The sequence below is a fragment of the Microcaecilia unicolor genome, chromosome 4 (assembly GCF_901765095.1).
Source record: "Microcaecilia unicolor chromosome 4, aMicUni1.1, whole genome shotgun sequence".
NCBI classification, from domain to species: domain Eukaryota; kingdom Metazoa; phylum Chordata; class Amphibia; order Gymnophiona; family Siphonopidae; genus Microcaecilia; species Microcaecilia unicolor.
In genome coordinates this window covers 57,868,664-57,892,532 of record NC_044034.1, presented here as the reverse complement: position 1 = coordinate 57,892,532, position 23,869 = coordinate 57,868,664, and the positions used below count along the sequence as shown (strand labels likewise).

Here is a 23,869-nt window from a genome sequence, read left to right as displayed (position 1 = left end):
TACAGGAAAGAGTCTTGAAATACACTGAACTCCAGAATGAGGCTTGGAACATACAGGAAGTGGCAGCAGAGGCAACAATGCAAAGAAAAGAACAGACACCTCTGCAGCTGACCACCGGAAGACAAGGTGAGACTGAAAAGTGGAGTCATGCCACAGTCGTGACACATTTACGCTCAGAACTGGAGATTGAAGTAATGTGATCCCTGTTTAATTAGGAGCGAAGAGATGAGTAGCATCATTCTTTACACACTGAAGAGAGAGGATTTATAACATGGGAAAGCCATTAAACAAGAGCTGTTGTAGTCAAGGTGTAAAGTACAACTGAGGGGGCACATCTTACATGCAGAGCTTAAGGTGTGGTAAATACAAAGCCTGTGTGGTAAATATCACATTTGTGGCAAGCCTCTGCTATGCATTTAGGAGGTAATTATCATAAGGTCACCTAAAGGTAGGCACTAGGATAATGCAAACTAAGTGCAAATACTATATTGGCAATTACGCGCATAAGTTCCATTATAGAATACTAGTGTAAGTCCTAAGTTACATGCCCTACTTTAAGCATGAGCACTTATGCTAGCCCAAAGGCTAGTGTAAATGCTTGCACCTAGCTGCTGTCAGTTTAAGCGGATAACTGATAGTAGTATTCTATAACACATGTGTGTAAATATTAGGCATGCCCCTCCCAGGTCCACATCCCCTAGCAGATGCACACTGTGGATTTTGTGATCACAATTTGTAGAATCCCAACTAAGGAAAGTTACACATGTAACTGCCAATTAAGACCAATTGTAGGCAATATTTGGTTGTTAATGCCTGTTAGCATTCTTTTTTTTTGGTTCTTAGCTACTTTTTCTTTTAGTGTAAAGGCTAAGAATAAAGGGATCTCATTGAACAGCATTATTAAATGCATAGAATATCTTCCATTTCATACAATATTTTCACAGAAGCTTTAGGCTAGACACCACTGTGCTTCCATTACTATAAATATATTCAGAAGTATCTATTCCCACTATTGATAGTTCCTGTATTACTGTGCCACAGTAACATGCTATTATTATGGCAATATATCCTGTTGCTATAGTGATTTTCAACTCAAGGAAAGAATTCCTGTTTTTACCAGGAATGCATCTTTTGCCAACTCTATATCTGCACAGATATGTTATTTAGAATGATAACTTTTCATATTCTGGCTTGTCCGTAATCCTGCATTTTTGTTTTGAGGCTTCTTAATTGTATAGGAGAGGGGAACAGCGTTGTTGAGCATTAAAAGAGAGAGGGACATTCCTTTAATCTGGACTAGCTCTGAAAGTATTAGGAAAAACAGAAATACTATTAGAAGTAGTTACACAGAGACAGGAACATAGTGTTTTCTTAAAAACACTTCATCTGCTTGCTGTGCTCGTTGTTTGTGTACTAGATTCAGTGGTTTCTGTTACTTCCTATGCTACCATCTACTTAATGTCTCATGGACTAAGGCCAGATGCATCAACCAAACGTTAAAAAATAAGAATCGTAGAAGTGCTTAACGATTTAAAAAAAAAAATGAGGAATGCACTACAAAAACACTCCAGAAATGTTCGGATCAGTATTGCAAAGTAGGATGTATCACAGAATCATTAAACCGGTCGTTAATCAGCGCCTAAAGCATGCGCAGAGCAGCCCAAGTGTTATGCTGGCTGCTCTGCGCATGCCACAAAGGCCCAGCTGTCAAAACAAAAAAAAAAAACCCCACAAACACGTGTGTTTCGGGAGGGGGCAAAGGCACTCGTCATGAGCGTCCTGTATGGACGCCTTGCCCCCCCCCCCCCCGCACGAAAAATCTCCAATTTTAGCAGCCCCGGGCCAGCCCTCCTTCCTTCCTGTATTCTCCCACACTAGCTCTGCCTCCTGCCATACTCCGGTCCCGTGCCCCGCCCCCGCCGCCCCCCTTTGGTCGTGGCTGCTGCTCACCCCCTCCAACGACCCCCCCACTTTGCCTTACCAGCCCGTGCAGCGCCTCTCACCTCTGCTGCACGGGCAAGAACAGCTGATCGGCGAGTCAGAAGGCCTCAGACGTCCCTTCTTTCTTCCTGGGCCCGCGTGGGGGGGGGGGGGGGAAAGCGGGGAGCAGCGGGGGGGGGGGGGGAGGCATCCATATGGGACGCTCATGACGAGTGCCTTTGCCCCCTCCCGATCCTTTTTTTTTTTTTTTCTTTTTTGGTGCTGAGGGAGAGGGGAGCAGCGGCGACCTGGGGCGTCAATAAAGGACGCCCCTGACGCGTTTTCACCCCCCCCCCAGTTATTTTTTTTATTGGATTTTGTAAACTTCTAGCAGACAGACAGCCCTAACGAGAGGTACAGACTCTCGTTAGATTTCACGGTGTTCTCCTGCGTTAAACGCATCGGAAAAGGTTAGTGCATGTCATTTCAATGGGATTTGTAGAAGAATTGCTCATCTGCATTCAGTTTTCGTTAGCTGCTACTGTCGTCGGAAAATAGGCTTTAGTGCATGGAAAGGAGAGGAAATTCTTCCTTGAGGGCTCATTTAACAATGAAAAACGTTTAGTGCATCTGGGCCTAAGTGTTCGGTACATGAACAGTGATTTACCTCTCCTGAGTTTTGTATTTCTTACTGCTTACCCCTCATCTCTGCTGCCCATTTAACTCTTCAGCTCCTATAATGATTGTTTTGCTCTCTTCTTCACTGCTAACACATTTAAAGGTTCAGGTTCTCATTGTCTTCTTTACCTATGTTCTTGGCCTTCCTTAGATTTTGTGCTTATTGAGGGGTATGACAGACAATGTTGTGCAAGTTACTCTTCAAAAGTAATTTAATTACATTTCCTAGTTACTTCTCAGCTTAAAGTAATTAAATTACTAATTTAGGAATGTAATTGATTAATGATTACAGTTACCTACTTAGAGTAACTAATGCTTTTCTTTACTGATACCACATCCAAGAATACTTATGGTAAAAGCCTTATGGTATGTAAAAAGATAAAATATCCATCTTATGCAGAACCCCAATGTGAATATTGCATAACTTCATCGCTTGATGCATATTTCAAGGAGGTTTGACCAACTCATGCCTCATGTCATGTCATGTTGTGCTAGTTACTGTTCAGAAGTAATTAATTACAGTTACTGGGATAGTGAATAAGTAGTTAGTTATTTTATTGATTAATGCAAGAAAGTAATTACTAGTAACTCAATATCACACAACACTGATGATGGATAATGGGAGATTTGAAAGGTTTATCTGTGCCCAGTCTCAAATCTGAAGGGTGAATAGTTTGGGAAATCTTTTGTCAAACTTAAACAATTAAGACCTATTAGATCTTATTTTCTTGAGGAACATTTTAGGTTTCTGGTTATACAACTGTAAGGCTCTGTTTTAGGGATACCAACATTCTTCCTTCATAAACTTCAGCTTTTGCAAAATACAGCTGTCAGGCTAATCTATTGTGCTTGAAGATATGACAGTTACTCCTTTGCTTTATAAACTACATCAGTTGCCTGTTCATAGAAGAATTGTATTTAAAAGTTGCTTGTATGACCTTCAAAAGCTTAACAGACTAGGTTCCTGTCTGTTTATCTAGATCAGTAGCTTTCCCAGTTGATCGAAGCTCATCTCACATTAAGCAATTGCAATTTCTCTGTTTTCCTACTGTAAAGGGAATTAGACATAAGTATGTTGTAGAATCATTCCAGGCACTTCTGTTTGGAATAAACTACCACTTAATATAAGACTATAGTTATCTTATTCTTCCTTTGGAAAAGCTTTGAAAACTTTTTTTGTGTAATAAGAATTTAAAGGCCTTGATTTTTGTAAATTTTTTAAATTACTTTTTAGTTCTTACAATATTGACGAACATCTGGGACAATTAGAAAAAGAAGAAGAAAAATAGAGAGAAATCCAAAATACTTTGGAAAACTAAACTAAGTATTCATTCACAATACTTAAGCAAATAATCCAAGATAGATAAAAAAAAGAAAGGAAATCAAATTAACAAAGTAGGGCATTCCCCAAATCTCCCTCCCCAGCCATTTCTAACAGTAAACCTATGGATCATACAATAATATTAATATCTTCTTTATCCCTTAGAAAATCCTCAAGCTGTTTAGGATCAAAAAAATTTGAAGTTGTTGAACCTCAGAGACACAAAAACATACACAAGGAAATCATAATACAAAGTTGGCATCTACGATCCTAGAACGAAGGGCCAAAAAGGCCTTATGCCAGATCTGCATTACTCTTTCCAAATTGGGAAAAACCCTTATTTTTGTTCACATAAACAGCATTTCTAAATGTCTAAAGGAAAGCGTCAAAACAGTATTGTGGTCTGGTTCAAGTGCAGAAATTACCACCACAGTAGTTCTTTGTGTAATAATGACCAGTGAATCTATCCAAGAATGATGGATAGATTCATATTGCCGCCTCCTCGATCTTGCTGTTCTAGGTTCCTTGACCTTCCAGTGCCCACAATATATTGAGCCCTTGTAAGAGGGGGCAATGAATGAACAAGCATTTTTAGAGATCTTTTACATTGTCTTAGATAGCCATGTCTGGCGCATTTCGGTTGTATCAGGATATACTTCTTACAAATAGGCAATGTGTTTTTTTAATTTAACAGGATTTCTGTGTAGAATTTAGAGAGATTCAAGGTGAACATTAATGTGAGTGGATTTCAGTATTTAGGGGGTCATTTACTAAGCCACAGTGGTATTTTTAGCTTGCGGTATAAATCAGCTATTGGTAAATGCTGAGATGCCTGTTATATTCCTTTGGGCGTCTCGGCATTTACCGCCAACTAAAAATGCTACTACGGCTTAGTAAAAGACCCCCTTACAGAGGAGATGTAGGGAATAACTTACAGGCATTTTAATAATTCATCCCAATATTTTAAGAAGGACTTAGGTTTTTTGGGGGAGAAAGAGGTAGAAGTCAGAAAAATGATTTTATTTAGTTTTTTTTTAATACATGTGTTGATATTCCATACTGAAAGTGTATTTATGTGGACATCATTTATTAAAAGTTTCATATCTACAGGAATAAACCTAAGGGTAAATTTTAAAATTCTTTAGTACATGACAAATTTGAACATTAAAGTTACCTCACAGATATAATTTGCAAGGAATTTGCTATATACTGTAGTAGATATCAATCTTTTAGTTTACCATTAGACAAAGCAGCATTTATTAGTTACTAGTAAAAAAGGCCCGTTTCCGAAACCAATGAAACGGGCACTAGCATGTAGCTTTTTTTGTGTGTATGTATGTGTCACAGAGTTATTGTGTGTGTGTGTGAGTGTGTGAGGGTGGGGTGTGTGTGCAGGTTGTTGATGTGTGTCTTTTTTTTTTTATTTGTTTTTTGGGTGGGGGGTTGGGGGATGTGATGTGCTGGCAAAGTGGGATGGATTGGTGTGTGGCTTTGAGGGTGTGTTTCTGTTGTATTGTGTGTGTGTGGTTTTGTCTGTCAAGGAGGTTTGTGAAGGGGGGTCTTTCTGTTGGTGAAATGTAAATGTGGTTGTAGGGGAGTCAGCCTTTGCTGAGTGGTGGATTGTTTTTTCCGGGGTTTTTTTTTGTGTTGTGCTGAGGCAGCAGTGTTGTTTTAGATGGGCAGAAGGTAGAGGAGCACATTCTTGGTCTGTTGTTATTTTTTGGCCATTTCAGGGCTGCTGTAGGGGAACGCTGGAAGTGAAATGTGCTGTGGGAAGCAGCGCCATCTTTTTCCGTTGGGCTCGGATTCTGAGCATCCTGGAGGTGGGAGACGGCTTGCCTGAGGATGGGGATGGTTGTTTTAAGTTGGCGGAAGGGAGAGGAGCGCACGGTTTCGGGCCGTTGGGGGGTGATCCGGTATGTTCGGTCCATTTCAAGCCTGCTACAGGGGAATGCTGGAACATTTATGCGCTGCGGGAAGCAGCGCCGTCTTTTTCCGGGTGCTTAGGGAATCCCCGAGGTGGGAGACGGCTTGCCTGAGGCTGGGAATGGTTGGGCACATCCTTGGCCACTTCGGCAAAAGGGAAAGAGGAAGGGGGTAGGGAGTTACCTGCAGCCGCGTGAGAAACCGGGTATTGTTTGTTTGTTTTGTATTATTAGTTTGCATTTCTGTTGTAGAAAGAGTGGATGCCTTTCGAATGATGGAGGTGGTGCGTCGGTGTGCGGTTGTTTCGTTAGTTTGGCAGCCAGTCTCCAGCAATTCCTAGGCAGGGAAGGAGTAGGGAAACATACTCCTCCCCCTTCCTTGGTCTCTGTTTGCTGCTGGCTGGGTCGCGGGTAATCCTTCCAGCTGGGCCACAGCTTGTCCTGTTCGCCCACGTCCCAGATGGTGAGGTGCACACTGTTCTCCGACTCCACCGACTCCACGTCAAGCGAACCCAAATATAGTCTGTGCTATAGGCCCTCCGGCACTCTTCAGTACCGGCATTAGGCATTTAAAAATCTCTTCCCCCCCCCCCCCCCCCCCCCCCCCCGGTCTATTTTTGCACATATCCACAGCAGGAATATTTTTCTCTCGTTCCAGCAGTGGTTCTGTGCTCTCCGTGCTGCACAGATAATGAGCCGTTCTGCTGGTGAATGCTCCTCCCTTTTTGCCACGTAGTTTCCTCTGATAGGTCCGTCTTGCGTTGCCTAGCGTTGCCTGGGAACAGTTTTGTGATGGTCCTTTGTGTTTCAGAACGTTGAGTGTGTTTTTTCTGATTGGTCCGTCATGTGAGACATGGTCAGTGTTGTGGCTTCACCACCATGAACTGACGAACCCTTCAGGGAGTGACTGAGTGACTTTAGAACGTTGTCTTCAGAATGTTGAGGGTGCGTTTTATTATAGTAGATTGTGTAAAAGGCACTGTGTTCACAGCCCTTGGATTCTCAGGATGTTGGAGCTGGTCTTTCTGTGGGGTTTGACAATTCTTGTGGAATCACAGTAAATTTCCCAAGAAGGAAGAAACCAAGCTGCAGGGAGTGTGTGTCAGCAGGTACCTGTGTGCATGATGCATCCCACTTTCCCCTCACCTCACTTGCTAATTCTCTGGAAGTTTAGGAGCTAGGAAAGCAGTCTGAGGAGGTGCTGGGGGGAAAAGGATAGGTGTTGACAAACAGGGTGAAGCTGTGAGAAGCAGAGAAGGCGACAGTACAGATGAAAGAAGCAAGGTGAGTGGCATTAGAATAGGAGAAGGTGTGAGGGATGAGAGGTTCCTTTCTCAGCAGAAGCGAGGATCCTCATTTCCTCAAGTGCCACAAACTGGTTAGGTTTTCAAGTTTATTCTGGTTAATATATGTAAGACAGAATCTCTACCCATTGTCTTTCACATCACAAAATCCATTCCATCTTTTCTGAGCACAATACCTTAACCCTTAGGCACTTTCTCATCATATCTTATTTAGGGGCCCTTTTAGTAAGCCATGGTAGGGCATGCCAAATTGACCCTACCATCGGGGTAGCATGGGTGCCTGATGGTAGTTTCGAAGTTGGCGCAGTTTCTTACGGTAGAAAATAATTTTCTATTTTCTACCACAGGGGGTGTTCCTGGCGATAATTGGCAGCCCTGCCCGATTACCGCACAAGTAGCACGTGACCCCTTACCGCCACCTAAAGGCAGTAAATAGCCGTGTTCTAATTTTTATATTAGTGTATGGCCACTTACTGCCCCATTTTAAAAAAGGCCTTTTTCCCGCCATGGTAAAAAATGGCCCAGTACGTACCAGTTTCATGTGCCAAAACTAGCGCAGGCCAGTTTTTACCGTGGCTTAGTAAAAGGGCCTCTTAGTTATCTCCTTATCACAGATTTGCATCTGCCTCCACTACAGTCTGTTCAAAATTTAACTATAGAATTTATCTTTTGCAAAGGCTACTATACCCATATAACCTGTGATAAGCCAGTGTGAAAGGTATACCCCTCTTCTTAACAATGCTGAAGAGTAAAGTATAACTTGCAAAAATGATCAAATCATCGTAAAAGCATTGAAATAAAAGTAACAACTTCTGCAAAAATTCTGTTTATTTTCTGTGCACATTAAGTTGCAGATTTTATGCATATTCTGAGAAAAAGTGAACTTACTATTCTATTCTTTCTCTTACATATTCTTTTCACTTTCATCTGTGGGTAATTTTGTAGAGCATTTTCAGTATGCTAAAAAACAGATGGACCAAAAGACTGTGTCTACTTGTATATGATCTGAACATGGGCATTTATGGGGCATATCATGTGCAGAACATGGACAGAGATGTAATTTACTGTACTAGTGTGTTTTATAAAATGTGTGTGTGTATGGATAATGTATATACATACATTTTCACTGAAGATGATGAATGCTACTGGGAGTCATTGTAGGAGTGTACCTTACAAAGGTTTGATAGAGGCCTTTGTTGAAAATGTTCAGGAACTCTGTTATGAAATTATCCCCTCTGTACGTTTTTGTTACAATGATTGTATTTTATATGGTAAACTCAAGAGAAAAAAATCACCAGGACCAAATGTTATTCACCCAAGAGTCCTGAAAGAGCTCAAATGTAAAATTACAGATCCACTATTGGTAATGGGTACCCTAAGGGTTGCCCATGGGGAAAATTAATCCAAACCACTGGTATAAATTGCTGGGTTGTGAGCTGGGAGTCACTACCCAAGAAGATCATCTTGCTGTCATTGTGGACATTATGTTGACATTTTCAGCCTAGTGTGCTATGGTTGCTAAGAAGGTAAGTAGAATGATAGGGATTATTCAAAAAGGGATGGAGAACAAAACTGAGAATCATTATGCCTCTGATAGGTCTCTGGTGTGACTGCACCTTGAGTATTTTGTTCAGTTCTGGTTGTTTTATCTCAAGAATGATATAGTGGAACTAGAAAGAGTTCAGAGAAAAGTGACAAAAATGATAAAGGGATGAAACATTTCCCTTAGGAAAGGGAAAGGGTCTGTAACATGGAGAAAAGTTGACTAAGAGAGATATGATAGAATGGGCAGTTACCGTTCCTGAAACCACTCCAACCTCAGAATAAAATTTAGTAGCCACTTGTAATAAAGAAGAATTGAGAGCATTCATTGCGTCTCACAGTGTGGTCTAATTTGACTTTGGATGGTCTAACCAGATGTCCACCATTAAACCAGAGACTCCTTCCCCCAAACCAGGTTCGGTACTCACTATAGATCCAACTGCTGCTGCAGTGAGTGAGAGCCAAGAGTCACAACAGGGGAGGAGGTTATAGTTGGAGAGTCTTCCTGTGTGGTCCCAGTCAGGAATAGTCTTCCCTTCAGGTCCGCCTGCTGACCAACAATAGCAGAGCTTCCGGGTTGCGGCGGAGCCAACCTAGGAGCAGGGCTGAAAGAAACTCCACTTACATCGCTACCAGGTTCCCCTGGAACAGCCGAAGAGGAGAGCAACCCTGAACGAGCAGGGACGCCAAAGGATCCCTGAGTAGCCTGCTGCAGAGGCTGGAGTCCACTTGGCAGTGGAGGCAGCTGCCTTGTTTTCCCTCTCCTTTTCCTCATCGAAAGATAGATAAGGTGCCTAATTGGACAGACTAATCTGTGGAGGAATGTGAGGTTATCTGGTCATGAGGCATTCAGGACTGGACCAATGAGCCTCCAATTTAGTGTTTAGAAGTTTTAGGTGTTAACTTCCCATCTCTCATCGTTTAAATTAAAATGGAAGTAAAGTCAACTGTGCTTCCATTTTAGCATGCTTTTTTTTACACTTTGGATTTAGCACACAGTTTTAACTATTGTATTACTGTGTGCCTCTTTACTTTAATGCCGTTTTCTTTATCGCAAGGCCTTGGAGGTAGGTGGTGGCCTCCATCGATCCTAGGTGTAGCCTCCCAACTCATCCTCCAATTCGCTTTCCCCACCTTCTTCAGAGACTTGCTGGTGGAATTATATCCATAACTGTTGTTCTGTTTTATAGCTTCACTGTGGTGCTTTCTGTAAGTTTCAGCTATTATAATAAGAGTGAGAGCAATATAGGATTTTGGGTCCTGTGCACTCTAAACTCACTGAAAGTCATGAAAGAAAATAGAATGTTACAGAGTTGGCACTGTCAACAAGAGTCTTGAGAAAATATAGCCGGATTAAAAATGGAGGAGGGTACAGCTAAATTGAAGGGGTTGTGGAACTAGGCTAGTGAAGGCTGGCAGGTGGGAATGGTACATAAAGATTGACTGACTTAGATGGTGCTGGAGAAGAACATATATATTGGAAAGAGGGTGTGTAGGGTAGAAGAGCTGAGAAGAGAAAGTGTTGGTGGAGGGGGGGGGGGGGGGGTGAAGCTGTGAAACCATAAAGCTTTCTAATGACTGAACTGTGTGTATGGCCTCTTGGTGGTGAAGCACAGCATTGCCTGTTGTCTCGCAGGTAGTGGCACTGAGTGGGTTAAAAGTAAAATGTATTCAAATTTATTGGCAGTGATATCTATCTAATAATTAGTCTTAGAACTTCATTCTTGGTTTCATTTTTTCATTCTCTCCATGTTTAGGAACTGCTTCATTTACACTGTTTCTCCTCTCTCTGCTTCTGATGAGAGAGATATACAGAGAACACATGCACAGAGGGGAGCTGGAAAGACTATGCTTTATCAATTTGTTTTTGTACATAAGGTGTCCTGACATTGATGATGGTGCCATTAAGATAACTATTCACTGTAAAGAGATAATTTGCAGCTCTGTTTTGTATGTGTAGTTGTCATCTTCAACCACCTGTTAGAAATACTCTAAAAGGTCATTTTTTAAACTTTAAAAGGAATTGCTGTTCTGTGTATTTTGAGCGTGCATCATTAGATCTCACTGAGATTCCTCCTATGGAGCTATTCAGAAGTTGATGCCTAAAGGGGTTATATATATATGCTGAATAGAGTTGACTTTTCATGGACATCAACCAGAATAAAATCAAGTAAGGAAAGTGACAATATAAAGTTGATTACAAAGTCTAATGAACTGAGGCATATTTTGTAATAACTGATGTAAACATTAGGCACTATTTCAGATGGCTTTTGCTTTAAGAATTAAAATGTGGATACCAGTAATTTAGTTGAAACAAATGGGCTGGTTTACTCGCATGGAGAATTTCCCTTGGATTAGCATCCTGCTCACATGAAGGTTTGCTACAGGTGCAAATGAGCTCTTTAACAAACTTGTGTATATTATTTTGCAGTGGGAAAACCAGAAAAAGAGAACTTATCCTCACTGATGTGTAATTGTTTATTTCCAACTTTCATAAAGCCCTTTTTGTCTGCTAGTTTTCTAAAAATCCAAAATTAATGAGATACTTAGCATGATCTTTTCTCAAGCCTCCCTAGCTCCTCCCCTACAGCACTTTATTCATTTTGAATTAAAATTTAATTTTGAATGTAATAAATGAATAAGATTTTTTTTGTTAATATAGAGCAAAATATAACTAAATAGATATACAGCTTTTGTTTTGTTTTTTTGTAAATTAGGATTACCTAAAAGATCATGGGGCTCATTTTCAAAAGAGAAAAACGTCGAAAAAGTGGCATAAATCTGCATTTGAACTATTTTCTATGAAGTCCATCAGAAGTGCATTCAAATCACAAGGGGGCGTCTCAGGGGCATGTTAAGGGTGGGATCTGGGAGTTCCTAACACTTGGAACGGTGAGATATGCTCCTGGGAGCATTTATTTGAAGTCCACTGCAGTGCCCCCTAGGGTGGCTCATTGTTTTCCTGGGATGTCTGGGGGACCAGTCTACTAAGAATACTGGCTCCTCTTTTATCTCAGTGGTTTGATTTTGTGTGTTTTTCACTTGGACTTTTTTTTTTTTTTCCGAAAATGGACCAAAACGATAAACTCACAGAGCAAAAAATATTTAGCAAATAGCCATTTTTAAAATAGCCAATTTGAAAATGGCTATATTCCCCACTTGAATTTTGGATGTTTTTAGCAAAACATCCAAAGTTGAAATTAGACATCATATCGAAAATGCCCGTCCACGTAAACTCCCCAAATTTTGGTCTTTTGACCTTTTTGCTTTACCCTCATTCACAGAAAAGATTCAGGTTAGTACAGAACCCTCAAAACTATCATATAAATGATTTAGAATTATTCTTGGGTATCTGATCAGCTTTTTAACCCATTATATTTTAGAAAGAAATTATGCAAAGGGATTAAGAATGTCTGACAGTCTATTCATCTGAGGTCAAAACAATTCTCCAAAGTTTAACTGAAAGGGACTATATTTGGCATGAGGGAAAACCTAAGGAAAAAGACTAGATAGTAAAGGCAGAGGCAGTTCTTGAACCGATCATCCTCATTTACGCACAACCTGCGCATATAAATGTACTGAAAACCAGCTCTTATGAGCATAAGTGGCACCAAAGTGACTAAATGCTATTCTGTAAGGATGCAAGTAAGTCGCACACACTTAAATGCAAGGGGCTGTTCGTGGCTGGAGCTTGGGAGGGGCATGGGCATAGCTGTCATGCCAGCAATTTATAGAATACTGTAAATTGCATGTGCCCTTGCCACATTTTATGTCCCTCCAGTTAGGTCTGTGGCTGATGTAACTGCAGGCTTGTAAATGTTAGTCACGCCAATGTTGGGTTGTACTAGTGTTCTGTAATGGCATCAGGGTGAATGGGCTCTTCCTGCATTGAAGTGCCCAGTTATAGAATTCCTCCAAAGTGTGAGGGGGGTTTTGCTGAATCCCCATAAGTCAAGGCAGATTCTGAGGGTTACAGAAACAATTATTGTATATGATGGGTCCCAAGAGCACAGGGGAACTTCTTAGCCTTTGAAGGTCCCCAGCAATACCCTTCCACTGCCCTATACTCTTTGAGGTGGTAATGTAATACGTCCACAGTAAACCTGGAACTGGAACTTTACCAAATAACTTTGGAGCAAAATGAACCTGGTAAAGTACCTTTAGTGAAGCTGCTCCAAAGTATTTACAGTTCCGTGAATAGCATTCCACAATTTCAAGTGTGCAATTCCTCAGTCCAGTGTTCTGCTTGATTCTCAGTTCTAGGCACACTTTCTTCCTTCTTTCTACACTTGCCGTTCTTCTAATTACAAATTGTTTTGGACAACTTCTCTTTTCACTACCTACAGGGCTCCTCACTGTACTTGGGGAAACGCCCCATAGCTCATTTTTTGGTTCCTATTTTCCTTTTCTATGAGGGATCTCATTTTACTTTGTCTTGAGATCTGGGTGGTTCTTCAGAACCCATCCCCAACAAGGCCCTATACTGCTGGCTGCTGGTCTGCTTTTGTTGATGCAAACCTTGGGCCTTAAATAAGCAAAGGAGCCACCCAAGCTACTCCTCTAGATGCAGCCTAATTGGCTACCCAGCTAGAATAATTCTAGGTGTTTATACCCAATGCTGCTTCCACTGAAAAAAATCATGAAAGAAAAGCTTCACCTTTAACTTTTAAGGGTCTTTAGTGACTCATGAGCTATAATAGAAAAATGATAGCAGAAAGAGACTATATAGCCAATCTACCCATTCACACCAGCTACTAAGTCCTATATTCCTTTCCTCTTCCTCAGAGATCATCTATGTATCATTTATTGTTTATTACCTTTTTATGTCGAGCAGGTCAAAGCGATTTACGAAATATAAAATTGTGTTTTTCCCATGCTTTGTTGAATTCAGATTCTGTTCTTCTCTTCATCACTTGGGCTGAGAGTCTGTTCCATTCTTCCACCACACTTTCTGTAAAGAATTATTAGACTGTGTGGCCCCATTCCACTCTCAGTCTATGACCCCTTTGTTCTAGGGCCTCCTTTCTGCTGAAGAGGCCTGCCTCTTATACTTTGGATGTATTTAAATGTTTCTCTCATATTTTCCCTATCCCATATTTCCTCGCAGCATACGTAGTTTGATATTTTAGTCTGTCCTCATATATTTTCTGATGAAGACCTTTGACTACTCTAAACTTCATATGTTATTTTATTGTGTTTAATTCTGTTCCTCGCTTAGAATTTTATGATAATGTGGATTATAAATATATTATTATTTCAAAAATTTACAATATAAGAGTATAAATATTTATCCCCATTTAATTTCAAACCCCCAAATTATATGAAACAATTCCAAAAGCAAATTGGGGAGAGACAAAATAGATTTGCTACTATTATTAGGCCATCATCTACAAAAATAGAAAAACCCTGGTTAGTAACTTTATAGTGTATAATCAATAACCTCATAATAGAAAACAAAATCAATGTTATATAAACTGCTGTTTGCACTAATAAATAATTGTTGACCTGCCTTGTTTTTGTGAGGTAATGACATAGAAAACTACACTTGATGATATGGACTTTGGGCCAAGAAAAGGCAGTGGGAATCACCAGACAAATGAGCAAATGGTCCAAACAATAGGACTAGTTCACACACAAGTCTCTAGTTCACGCATAGGATTTGTCAAGAGCTGTTTTTTTTTTTTGGCACAACTGCCTTTCTCAGCAGTCCACAGAGTGCAATACAATACTCAAATCTTATGAGAAACTAGAGAATTTTTCACCTGTGAGAACAACAGAGTCAGGAATACCCGGAGCTCCTAGTTAAAATCAACTTAGGGTAAGGAGCAGACGGGTTTGCTCACAAACAGAGTCAGCATCGAAGTTTCATTATTGCCTACCATTCTCAACTAAATAGAAACTCTATATCAGCATATCCATTTTTTCTAAATTAATGAGAGGCTTGTAGCATGCAAAATTTTCAATTAAGGTGTCACTAGTACTATTGGATCTGAATGTTGTGCTTACTTGTCTAATGAGATGACATTTTGAAGCAATGCAAATGGTTCATATCAAGTACCTACCCTGGAAAGTCCTCTTCTTGATAAGTGACATTGGCCAGGAGATTTGGTGAACTTCAAGCATTGTTTTCCCTACCCACCTTATCTAGAGTTTGTCAGCAAGGTAATCTTGAGAACAGATTTTTAAAAAATCTTACTCGAAGTAGTATTTTCATTCCCCTTCAACCAATCAGTTGTGTTTCTGACCTTTTTTCCATAGCCACATTTTAATGAAGGCTAGCAGGCTCTTTGACTGGCAAGAGAGTTTTAACCTATTTTCTAGAAAGAACAAATTCCTATTGAAAATGTACTCATCATTTTTTATCCTTTGACCTCAACAAATGTGTATATTTTTTATATTGTTTCATTTTAGCCTTATTACTAGATTTCAATTTGCTGTTTACAAGTTTATTGATAAGTACCTGCTGTACATTGCCTTGGGTGAATCTCTTTATAACGGTTAATAAATCTCAATAAATAAATGAACAACTCAGTTTCATCAGTGATGAAAAAAAACTCTATCAAGTTGGTTAACCAATTGTATCTCATACGGGTATGAACTGGTAGGGTTGTAACTAACAGACAGAGTTAGAGCTTATCAGATTAGACCAGGTTTCTCAACCCAGTCCTCAGGACACACCTAGCTAATTAGGTTTTCAGCATACCCAAGTTGAATTATGCATAATATAAATCTGCATGCACTACCTCCATTCTTTGCAAATCTTTCTCGTGCATATTCATTTTTTGAAGTTGTTGCTTGGTATTTGAAGTATGGTCTCCTGATGAAGAAAAAATGAAACACATCCAGTGTTGAGACCTGGAGAAATGTTTTGATAGTCTATGGAATTTCAAGAGTATTCTATCTCCTTGTTTGTCATGCACATTTCAGCGGAGTAGACCCTTAATATGATTGAAGGAGAACTTGCCTTGATTTACAAATGGTGGTTTCATGACTGGATTTTGCTGTTTTCATTGGTTGAGCAATATTATTACAGCAATGGAAGACTGCTTTGTTAGAGCTATGACGGAGGAAGTCTTTTAGGAGGAGTTGCTGTAAGATATCGATTGTGAGGTTCAGCCTGCTTTAACCAACATCTTGATATAGAGGAGTTTCATCCGTTTCATATTTCAACTTTTGGACACAAGCTGGGACATTTTATGGAAATTTTTTAATGTGCACCCATAAGAGCATACAAAGATAAGCTTTTTAATTTGATTGAGGAGCTTTATTTGTATATAATAGTGAGTAGTATGCCAGTATCAATAAGTTGATTGTTGTGTCCTAGTGGGGGGTATAGGGGAGACTCTTGAGTTTTTGGGTATGTGTGTATTGAGTTTTATGAAGGTAATTGTTTATTAATAAAACATTTTTGATATTGTGATATACTTATGATTAGTCTTGTTAGAGTGTTGTAATTTGTATTGACTGATGATAATGAAGACAGTCCTTATATATATTTAGTGCATATTCATTGTGGATATCCTGAAAACTGGACTGACTTGGTGTGCCCTGAGAACTGGGTTGAGAATCCCTAAATTAGACCTCTGAATGCTTCACCTTGTTAAAGAAAAAAGTAAGGTAGCAACATGGTCCTCCATCCATAGCTTCACCTTTCATTATAGATATCGTCTGGAAAGCTAATGCTTTCGGATTGTCAGTTCTTCAAAACCTCTTCAATTGTTCTTTATATGACTTCCTCACAATCTAACTATAGGACTACCCATGAAGTTATTAATGCTGATAAGTATAGGGCATCCCAGAGCTTTGGGAATTTACCACTTGCAAGGTGGCTGGACTTCCACAGGGCAGCTGAGGCAGTAGGCTGCCTTGTGGACATAGAGGAGTAGAGTGGGAGCTCATCAGAGGACTCTCAACAGAGTTCCCCTGCAGCACCAGCTGCAAAGGAACACGGTGGGAGGGGTAAGAGGGGCCGGGGCCAGGGGAGGGGGCGGGGAAAGTGATGGGACATGCTGGGGAGGTGGGGGTTGGAGGGAGGGGAATATGCACAGAGCGGGTGATGGTGGTGGGAGGGGTGGTGGTGGTGGTGATGTGTAAATACTATGTCATAGAAATAAATGTCAACTTACTCTCACACAAAACTTGTCTTGATCAGTCTTTGCCTGGCTCTGACCCCCAGCTGGTGTGCACTCTGCTCTGCTCTGTGGGCGGGAGGTGGAGGGGGCTCTTCATCCTGTTCGTCTGGGGCCTGCTGCTGTGGTGGCTGTGGCTCTTCTGGGTGGGCCTGTCCTCTGCGCATTGCCAAATTATGAAGCATGCAGCAGGCCAGGAATATCTTTGCCACCTTTTGGGGGCTGTACAGGAACTCCCCTCCAGAACGGTCCAGACATCAGAAACTTGTTCTTAAGTTGTCCGAAGGTGCGCTCGATGATGCCACGGGTGGTCCGATGTCTACTGTTGTAGTTCTCCTCTGACCCTGTTTGTGGGTGCACTATGGGGGTTATGAGCCAATTTCGCTGTGGGTAGCCTCTGCCATCTTTGGGGAGAAGCAGGATGAGAAAGATGAGTGTGTATTGTTTGGAGCGGGTACCTTGTGGAGGTGTGGGGGGTAGTGGGTTGTGGAGTGAGCTGCAGGGAGACAGTGCTGAGGGTTGCCCGGTGGAGGAGGTATAGTTTGGGCACATCCATGCTGCACTTACCTAGTAGCCATCCGCTGGTGATCTCCCCTTGCTCAAACCTGCGGAAGATTCCTGAGTGCTGCAATATATAGGCATCATGGGTGGAACCTGGGTATCGGGCACACACGTCTAGAATCTCCCCCTGGGCGTCACACACAACTTGCATATTGAGTGGGTGGAATGCTTTCCTGTTCCTATAAGTGGCCTCTCGTGCCCGGGGGGGGGGGGGGGGGGGGCTCAGTGCAACATGTGTGCAGTCAATGGCGCCTATGACTGAGGGGAAGTGAGCTCTGGCGTAGAAGTCAGCCATGTTGTTCTGCAGGGCCTGGAGGTAGGGGGTGGGGAAGGTGATGTACTCAGAGGTGTGGGTAAGGAAGGCATCAAGGAACTGGGTGAGGCAGTTAGAAATGGAAGGCTGGGTGAGACCCGTGTTCACAGCTAGGACAGACTGGAAATTCCCAGTGGCCAGAAAAGATAGAGAAGCAGTGATCTTTAGGTGCACAGGGATGGGGTTGTTCCTATGGGTCCTGGGCTGCAGGAGGGGTTGGAGGTGTTCACAAAGGTGCTGAATGGCAGCCCTATGAAAGCGGTACCTAGTGAGACACTGCAGGTCAGTGAGGTCTAGGAAACTGCTACGGGGCCTGAAAACTCTGGGGTGTGAGTACCTCCTGCGGTGCCTCCCTTCTTCCTCCAACATGTAAGCCACCTGTGCATTTAGTGCCTCTGTTTCCCCACACTACAGGTGCAATGCAGTGCCACCAGTGCTCACCTCTCCCTACTAACTTGGTGAAACACAGCAGCAACAAACAGAAGCTGACACTCTCCCACCACCAACAAACAATGCGGTCACACACAGCAGAGCCACACTGCAAGCACTCTCTGACCCACTACAAACTCTCCTGCCACACCCTCTAACCACTCACTTTCCAGCAGCAAACGACAGTCTTCACAAACACAATGCAGCAGTACACATGACAAATTACCTGCTGTACACTGCCTTGGGTGAATCTCTTCATAAAGGCAGTTAATAAATCTCAATAAATAAAATAAAGAGACAAACAGAGACTACAAACGAGTAAGGGAATGAAATGTGAACTTGGGGACAGTGAATGGAGAGGGATAGGGAGAGGGGATGGCAGAGATAGAGGAAGGAATAGTGGTGTCTGGGTTTGGGGGCTAGAAGGGGTAGGGAAAGATGAAAAGTTAAAACACAAATGAGGCAGGTGAGGGTGAAAACGTTCCGACCATGGCACACAGACAAAGGTAACAGGTACTCAACAAACTCTCAGCTTTCTCTCCAAACAACGATTCAGCTTTCTCCTCCAACAACGCTCTCGCCACTCTCCAACTGCACAAAATCGCTAATGGGTCTAAAGACGACTTCCCCCGTACCCTGGTCGCTTTTATTTCAGGTCTAACTAAGGACACCCATGTTCCCACCCATGCAAAACTATTTCGCTAGCCGTTATACGCTGGGGGCGCCCATCTCGTAACGCCGCCCATGACATGCCCCTAACACGCCCCCTGTGGAGACGACCATTGATGGGCGTCCTCGCGCTGAGGGCGTCCTTACGGCCCTGTTTCAATTATTGGATTTTGGCGGCCTTCTTTCACGGGGACGCCCATGTGCCTTTTGTGTCGCTTTTTGGACGCCCTTTTCTTTCGAAAATGAGCCTGTAGGTCTCCTGAAAACATTCTAACATGGGATCACATAAATATATTTCTGCTGTATTTCAGTGCATGATAGGTATGCTTAAGAAAATTGTAAAAATAATTTGAATGTTGTACCTTATATAAACAAATATATACTACTTTTTATTGGAAGCCTAAACCAATTGTGTTTTCAAGCCACATATTTTTCTGTATTTTATATGTGCTGTGTAGCGTAAAAATGCATACACTTTACCAGTTTTTTCCTGTGCTGTCCATTACTTTTTTTGACTTTTCTGTAATTACTTTTATATAGCCTAGAAGCCTGCAGGAAGATCATGAAGTGCTCCTTGTCAGGACTGATCAATCTGGAAGAGCATGGCCTGTGAATGCAATGACACAACCACCGGAGCCGAAAGGAGGAAGAAGAAAGAGACAGATGGTATATTTTGTCTGTTTAATTCTATGGAATGCTATACTAATTCAATGGTCTTAGATATAGGAACATCTGATAAAATGACAGTTTGTTTACAATGAGGGTTATTATATACCTATGTGGGGTTATTATGTACCTGTGTGTGTATGTGTGTGTGTGTGTTTGTGCATCCACAGGAGCCAGCTCTGTGGGTTCAGTAGATACTGAGCACCCCAAATATTGAGCCAGCTCTTTCATTATGTTCAGGGATGGATAATTTACATTGGCATATGTGTGTATGTATGTATGTATATATATATTTTTTCACACACTTTTATATAATATAAATATTATATACACATGTGTGTACACACATGCCTATATATATATATATATATATATATATATATATATATATATATATATATATACAATCACCCAATAATCATTCTTAAAAATTCTGTTTGAGAAAACATAGCATGTAGTAATTTTTTTTATTGTACAGATGCTGTTTACAAATAATTTATGCTGGTGGTTCTTAGTATCTTTATTGTTCAAACACTATGAATATTAGAGTGTGTTACAGTTTGAATCTTGATTATCTCTGATCCACTGCTTGTTTTATGAGTGGAAACAACATTTACACATCCACAGGCTATGCTTTCTTAAATGACGTTAAATGACTTTTGTTTCCCTTGCATAGTTTTTCTGTAATTGGTATCCTTATGAACTGGAATTGAATTGGAATACTTTACTGGGACTTGTTAGATTTCCCATGGACTACTATATTAAGGGATCAGATAGGGATGGTAAATACCGATACTTTCCCCAAGCCTCAGTCGAGTAGAGGAAGAACAGCTATGACCCATTGAACTCTTCACATTGTTGACTTCAAAGATTCTACTTTCCTTTCCTCATCCCATCCTTACCCTCTTCTCCCCCCTTCACAGCAGTGGGGGACATAGCATACACTCCCAGACTCTACAACTTTTCCTCTCCATGTTTCCTGTTTAGAAAGGAAAGCATGAAGGAAGATCGTTTGTAACTGGGCAGAATTTAAAGTGGGGAAAACAACAAGAAAAGTGAACCTTAAAGGGCAGGAAGAAGAAAGAAGCCTAAATGGGGCTTGGACACTGGGAGAGGAGGAGGACGGAATGTGGAGGGATCTGAAAGGCACAAGAGGAGGTTAGACTAAATGATGAGCAGATGAAACGAGTCATTAGGGACAGGAGTAAGAACGTAAGAATAGCCATACTGGGTCAGACCAATGGTCCTTCTAGCCCAGTATCCTGCTTCCAGCAGTGGCCAATCCAGGTCACAAGTACCTGGTAGAAACCCAATTAGTAGCACCACTCCATTCAACCAGTCCAAGGGCATGCAGTAGCTTCCCCCATGCCCATCTCAATAACAGTCTGTGGATTTTCCTCCAGGAAATTGTCCAAACCTTTTTAAAACCCAGATATGCTAACCACTGTTACTAGTTGCTATACTAACCTCCAGCAGCTAGTTTCAGAGCTTAACTATTCTTTGAGTGAAAAAATGTTTTCTCCTATTTGTTTTAAAAGTATTTCCATGCAATTTCATTGAGTGTTCCCTGGTCTTTGTACTTTTTGAATGAGTGAAAAATCGATTCACTTCCGCCTGCTCCATAACACTCAGGATTTTGTAGGGCTCAATCATATCCCCTTTCTGTTGTCTCTTTTCCAAGCTGAAGAGCTCTAACCTCTTTAGCCTTGCCTCATATGGGAGCAGTTCCATCCCCTCTATCATTTTGCTCGCTCTTCTTTGAACCTTTTCTAATTCCGCTATAACTTTTTTGAACACAGTATTCAAGGTGAGGTTGAACCATGGAGCAATACAGAGGCATTATATTTTTGGTCTTATTTTGCATCCCTCTCCTAATATTTCCTAGCATCCTGTTTGCTTTTTTTGGCCGCTGTCACACACTGGGCAGAAGATGTCAGTGTATTGTTTACAATGACACCTAGGTCTTTTTCTTGAGTGCTGAAACCTAAAGTTGAATCTAGCATCAGATAACTATGATTCAGATTATTCTTCCCAATGTGCATCACTTTGCATTTGTCTACATTAAATTCATCTGCCATCTGGATACCCAGTCTTCTAGTTTCCTAATGTCTTCTTGCAATTTTTCACAATCCGCATGTGTTTTGACAACTTTGAATATTTTCGTGTCATCTGCAAATTTATCGCCTCATTCATTCCGATTTCCAGGTCATTTATAAATATGTTAAGTAGCACTGGTCCCATTACAGATCCCTGCGGCACTCCATTATTCACACTTCTCCATTGAGAAAAATGGCCATTTAACCCTACCATCTGTTTTCTGTCTAATAACCAGTTCTTAATTCACAGAAGGACATTGCCTCCTATCGCATGACTCCTTAATGTTCTCAGGAGTCTCTCATGAGGTACTTTGTCAAAAGCTTTCTGAAAATCTAGATACACCAATCAACCGTCTCACCTTTATTCACATGTTTATTCATGCCTTGAAAGAAGTGAAGCAAATTGGTGAGGCAAGACCTCCCTTGACTGAATCCATGCTGACTCTGCCCCATTAAACCATGTTTTCGTACATGTGGAGTGGAGGAGTGGCCTAGTGGTTAGAGCACCAGTTTTGACATCCAGAGATGATCAGTTCAAATCCCACTGCTGCTCCTTGTGATCTTGGGCAAGTCACTTAACCCTCCATTGCCTCAGGTACAAAATTAGATTGTGAGCCCTCCAGGGACAGAGAAATACCCAGTGTACCTGAATATAACTCACCTTGAGCTACTACTAAAAAAGGTGTGATCAAAATGCAAATAAATAAAAAATAATGTACTGTAATTTTCTTCTTTATAATATTTTCCACTATTTTGCCTGGTACTGAAGTAAGGCTTACCAATCTGTAATTCCCCTGATCAACCCCGGAACCCTTTTTAAAAATCGGCATCACATTTGCCACCCTCCAGTCTTTAGGTACTAGGGACTATTTTAAAGACAGGTTACAGATCACCAGTGGCGTAGCTAGGGTAGTTGACACCCGGGGCCAGTCATTTTTTAACACCCCCCTCCAAAATCTAGTACTAGGCATGCCGAGAATACAAAACACTCAGGACCTATAGAGCAATTCTACCATACCATAAGCAGTCATTTCTACGAATCACACAAGGAAAAGGAAAGCATCTTAAACACTACTCAATTCACCTATTGTAAAACGAAACCAGACAGAATAGTACAGATAGTCGATCCTGCACAGTCAATGCCAACTGAAAGCCATGTCTTTTTCACAAACACAGATACACCCTAATCCACTATAGAATAATAATAAACTTTCTATTTAGACAAAAATTAAACAACCCCCAAGATGCCAGACTCTGCATATAATGCAACACCACAGAAACAGAAAATGTCCCCTAGTACTGTGCAAAATATAAAGACAGCAGTTGTAAATTTGAAAAACATGTACCAATCACCACTTTACAAATTAACAAATAGAAATAAAACAAATATAGAAAATAAAATAATATCATTTTATTGGACTAATACATTTAGCTTTCAGAGGCCAAAACATCTTTCCTCAGGTCAATATAGTATAGTGCTGTTACAGTATCTTATCCTGACCTGAGGAAGGGGGTTTTGTTCTCCGAAAGTTAGCCAAAATGTATTAAAATTAGTCCAATAAAAAGATTTCCTTGTTTACATGTTCTATTATAAACATTTATTAACACAGCTACAATACTACTTTATCCTAAAGCAAAAAATAAAAATATATATTTTATTTACAGTTTGTTGTCTCTGGTTTCTGCTTTCCTCATCTTCTTTTCACTGTCTTCCTTCCATCCAGCATCTGTCTTAATTCTCTCTTTGCCATCCAGTGTCTGCCCTCTCTGCTGTCCCCTCCACCCAATGTCTGCCCTCTCTCCCTGCTCTTTCCATCTACATCTGCCCCTTCCATCCACCATCTGCCCCTGCTTGCCCTCTCTCTCTCCCCCTTCAATTCACTGTCTGCACTTTCTATCCCTTCCATCCACTGCCTGCCCTTCCTCTCTGCTCTTTCAATCCACCATTTGCCCTCCCTCTCCCAACCATCCAGGATCTGTCCCCTCTCTCTGCCCCTTTTTTTCAACCCCCAGTTCCAGCCCCAGCCCTTTTCTCCCACCAGTCCTGAGCTTCAGCCCCCAGCCACTTCTCCCTGTCCCCTTTTCAGTCCCCAGTTTCAACCCCAGCCCTTTTTTCTCACCAGTCCTGAGCTTCAGCCCCAGCCACTTCTCCCTGTCCCCTTTTCAGCCCTCAGTTTCAACCCCAGCCCTTTTCTTTCACCAGTCCCGAGCTTCTGCCCCAGCCACTTCGCCCTGTCTCCTTTTCAGCCCCCTGTCCCACTACTAGCCCCTTATCCCAGCTACCCTCCTTTTCAGCCCCCAGTTCCAGCCCCCTTC

At 41.4% G+C, this 23,869-nt stretch overlaps 1 protein-coding gene across 2 annotated transcripts in view; it reads left to right on the top strand.

Annotated features, from left to right (window-relative positions):
- The window catches only part of CWF19L2 (CWF19 like cell cycle control factor 2), a 346,427-nt gene that overhangs the window by 142,894 nt on the left and 179,664 nt on the right, over nt 1-23,869 (top strand). For both annotated transcript variants that reach the window (XM_030200257.1, XM_030200256.1), the window contains exon 12: nt 19,332-19,457. In XM_030200257.1, the coding sequence (XP_030056117.1) occupies nt 19,332-19,457 (126 nt within the window). The remainder of the gene's footprint in view (nt 1-19,331; nt 19,458-23,869) is intronic.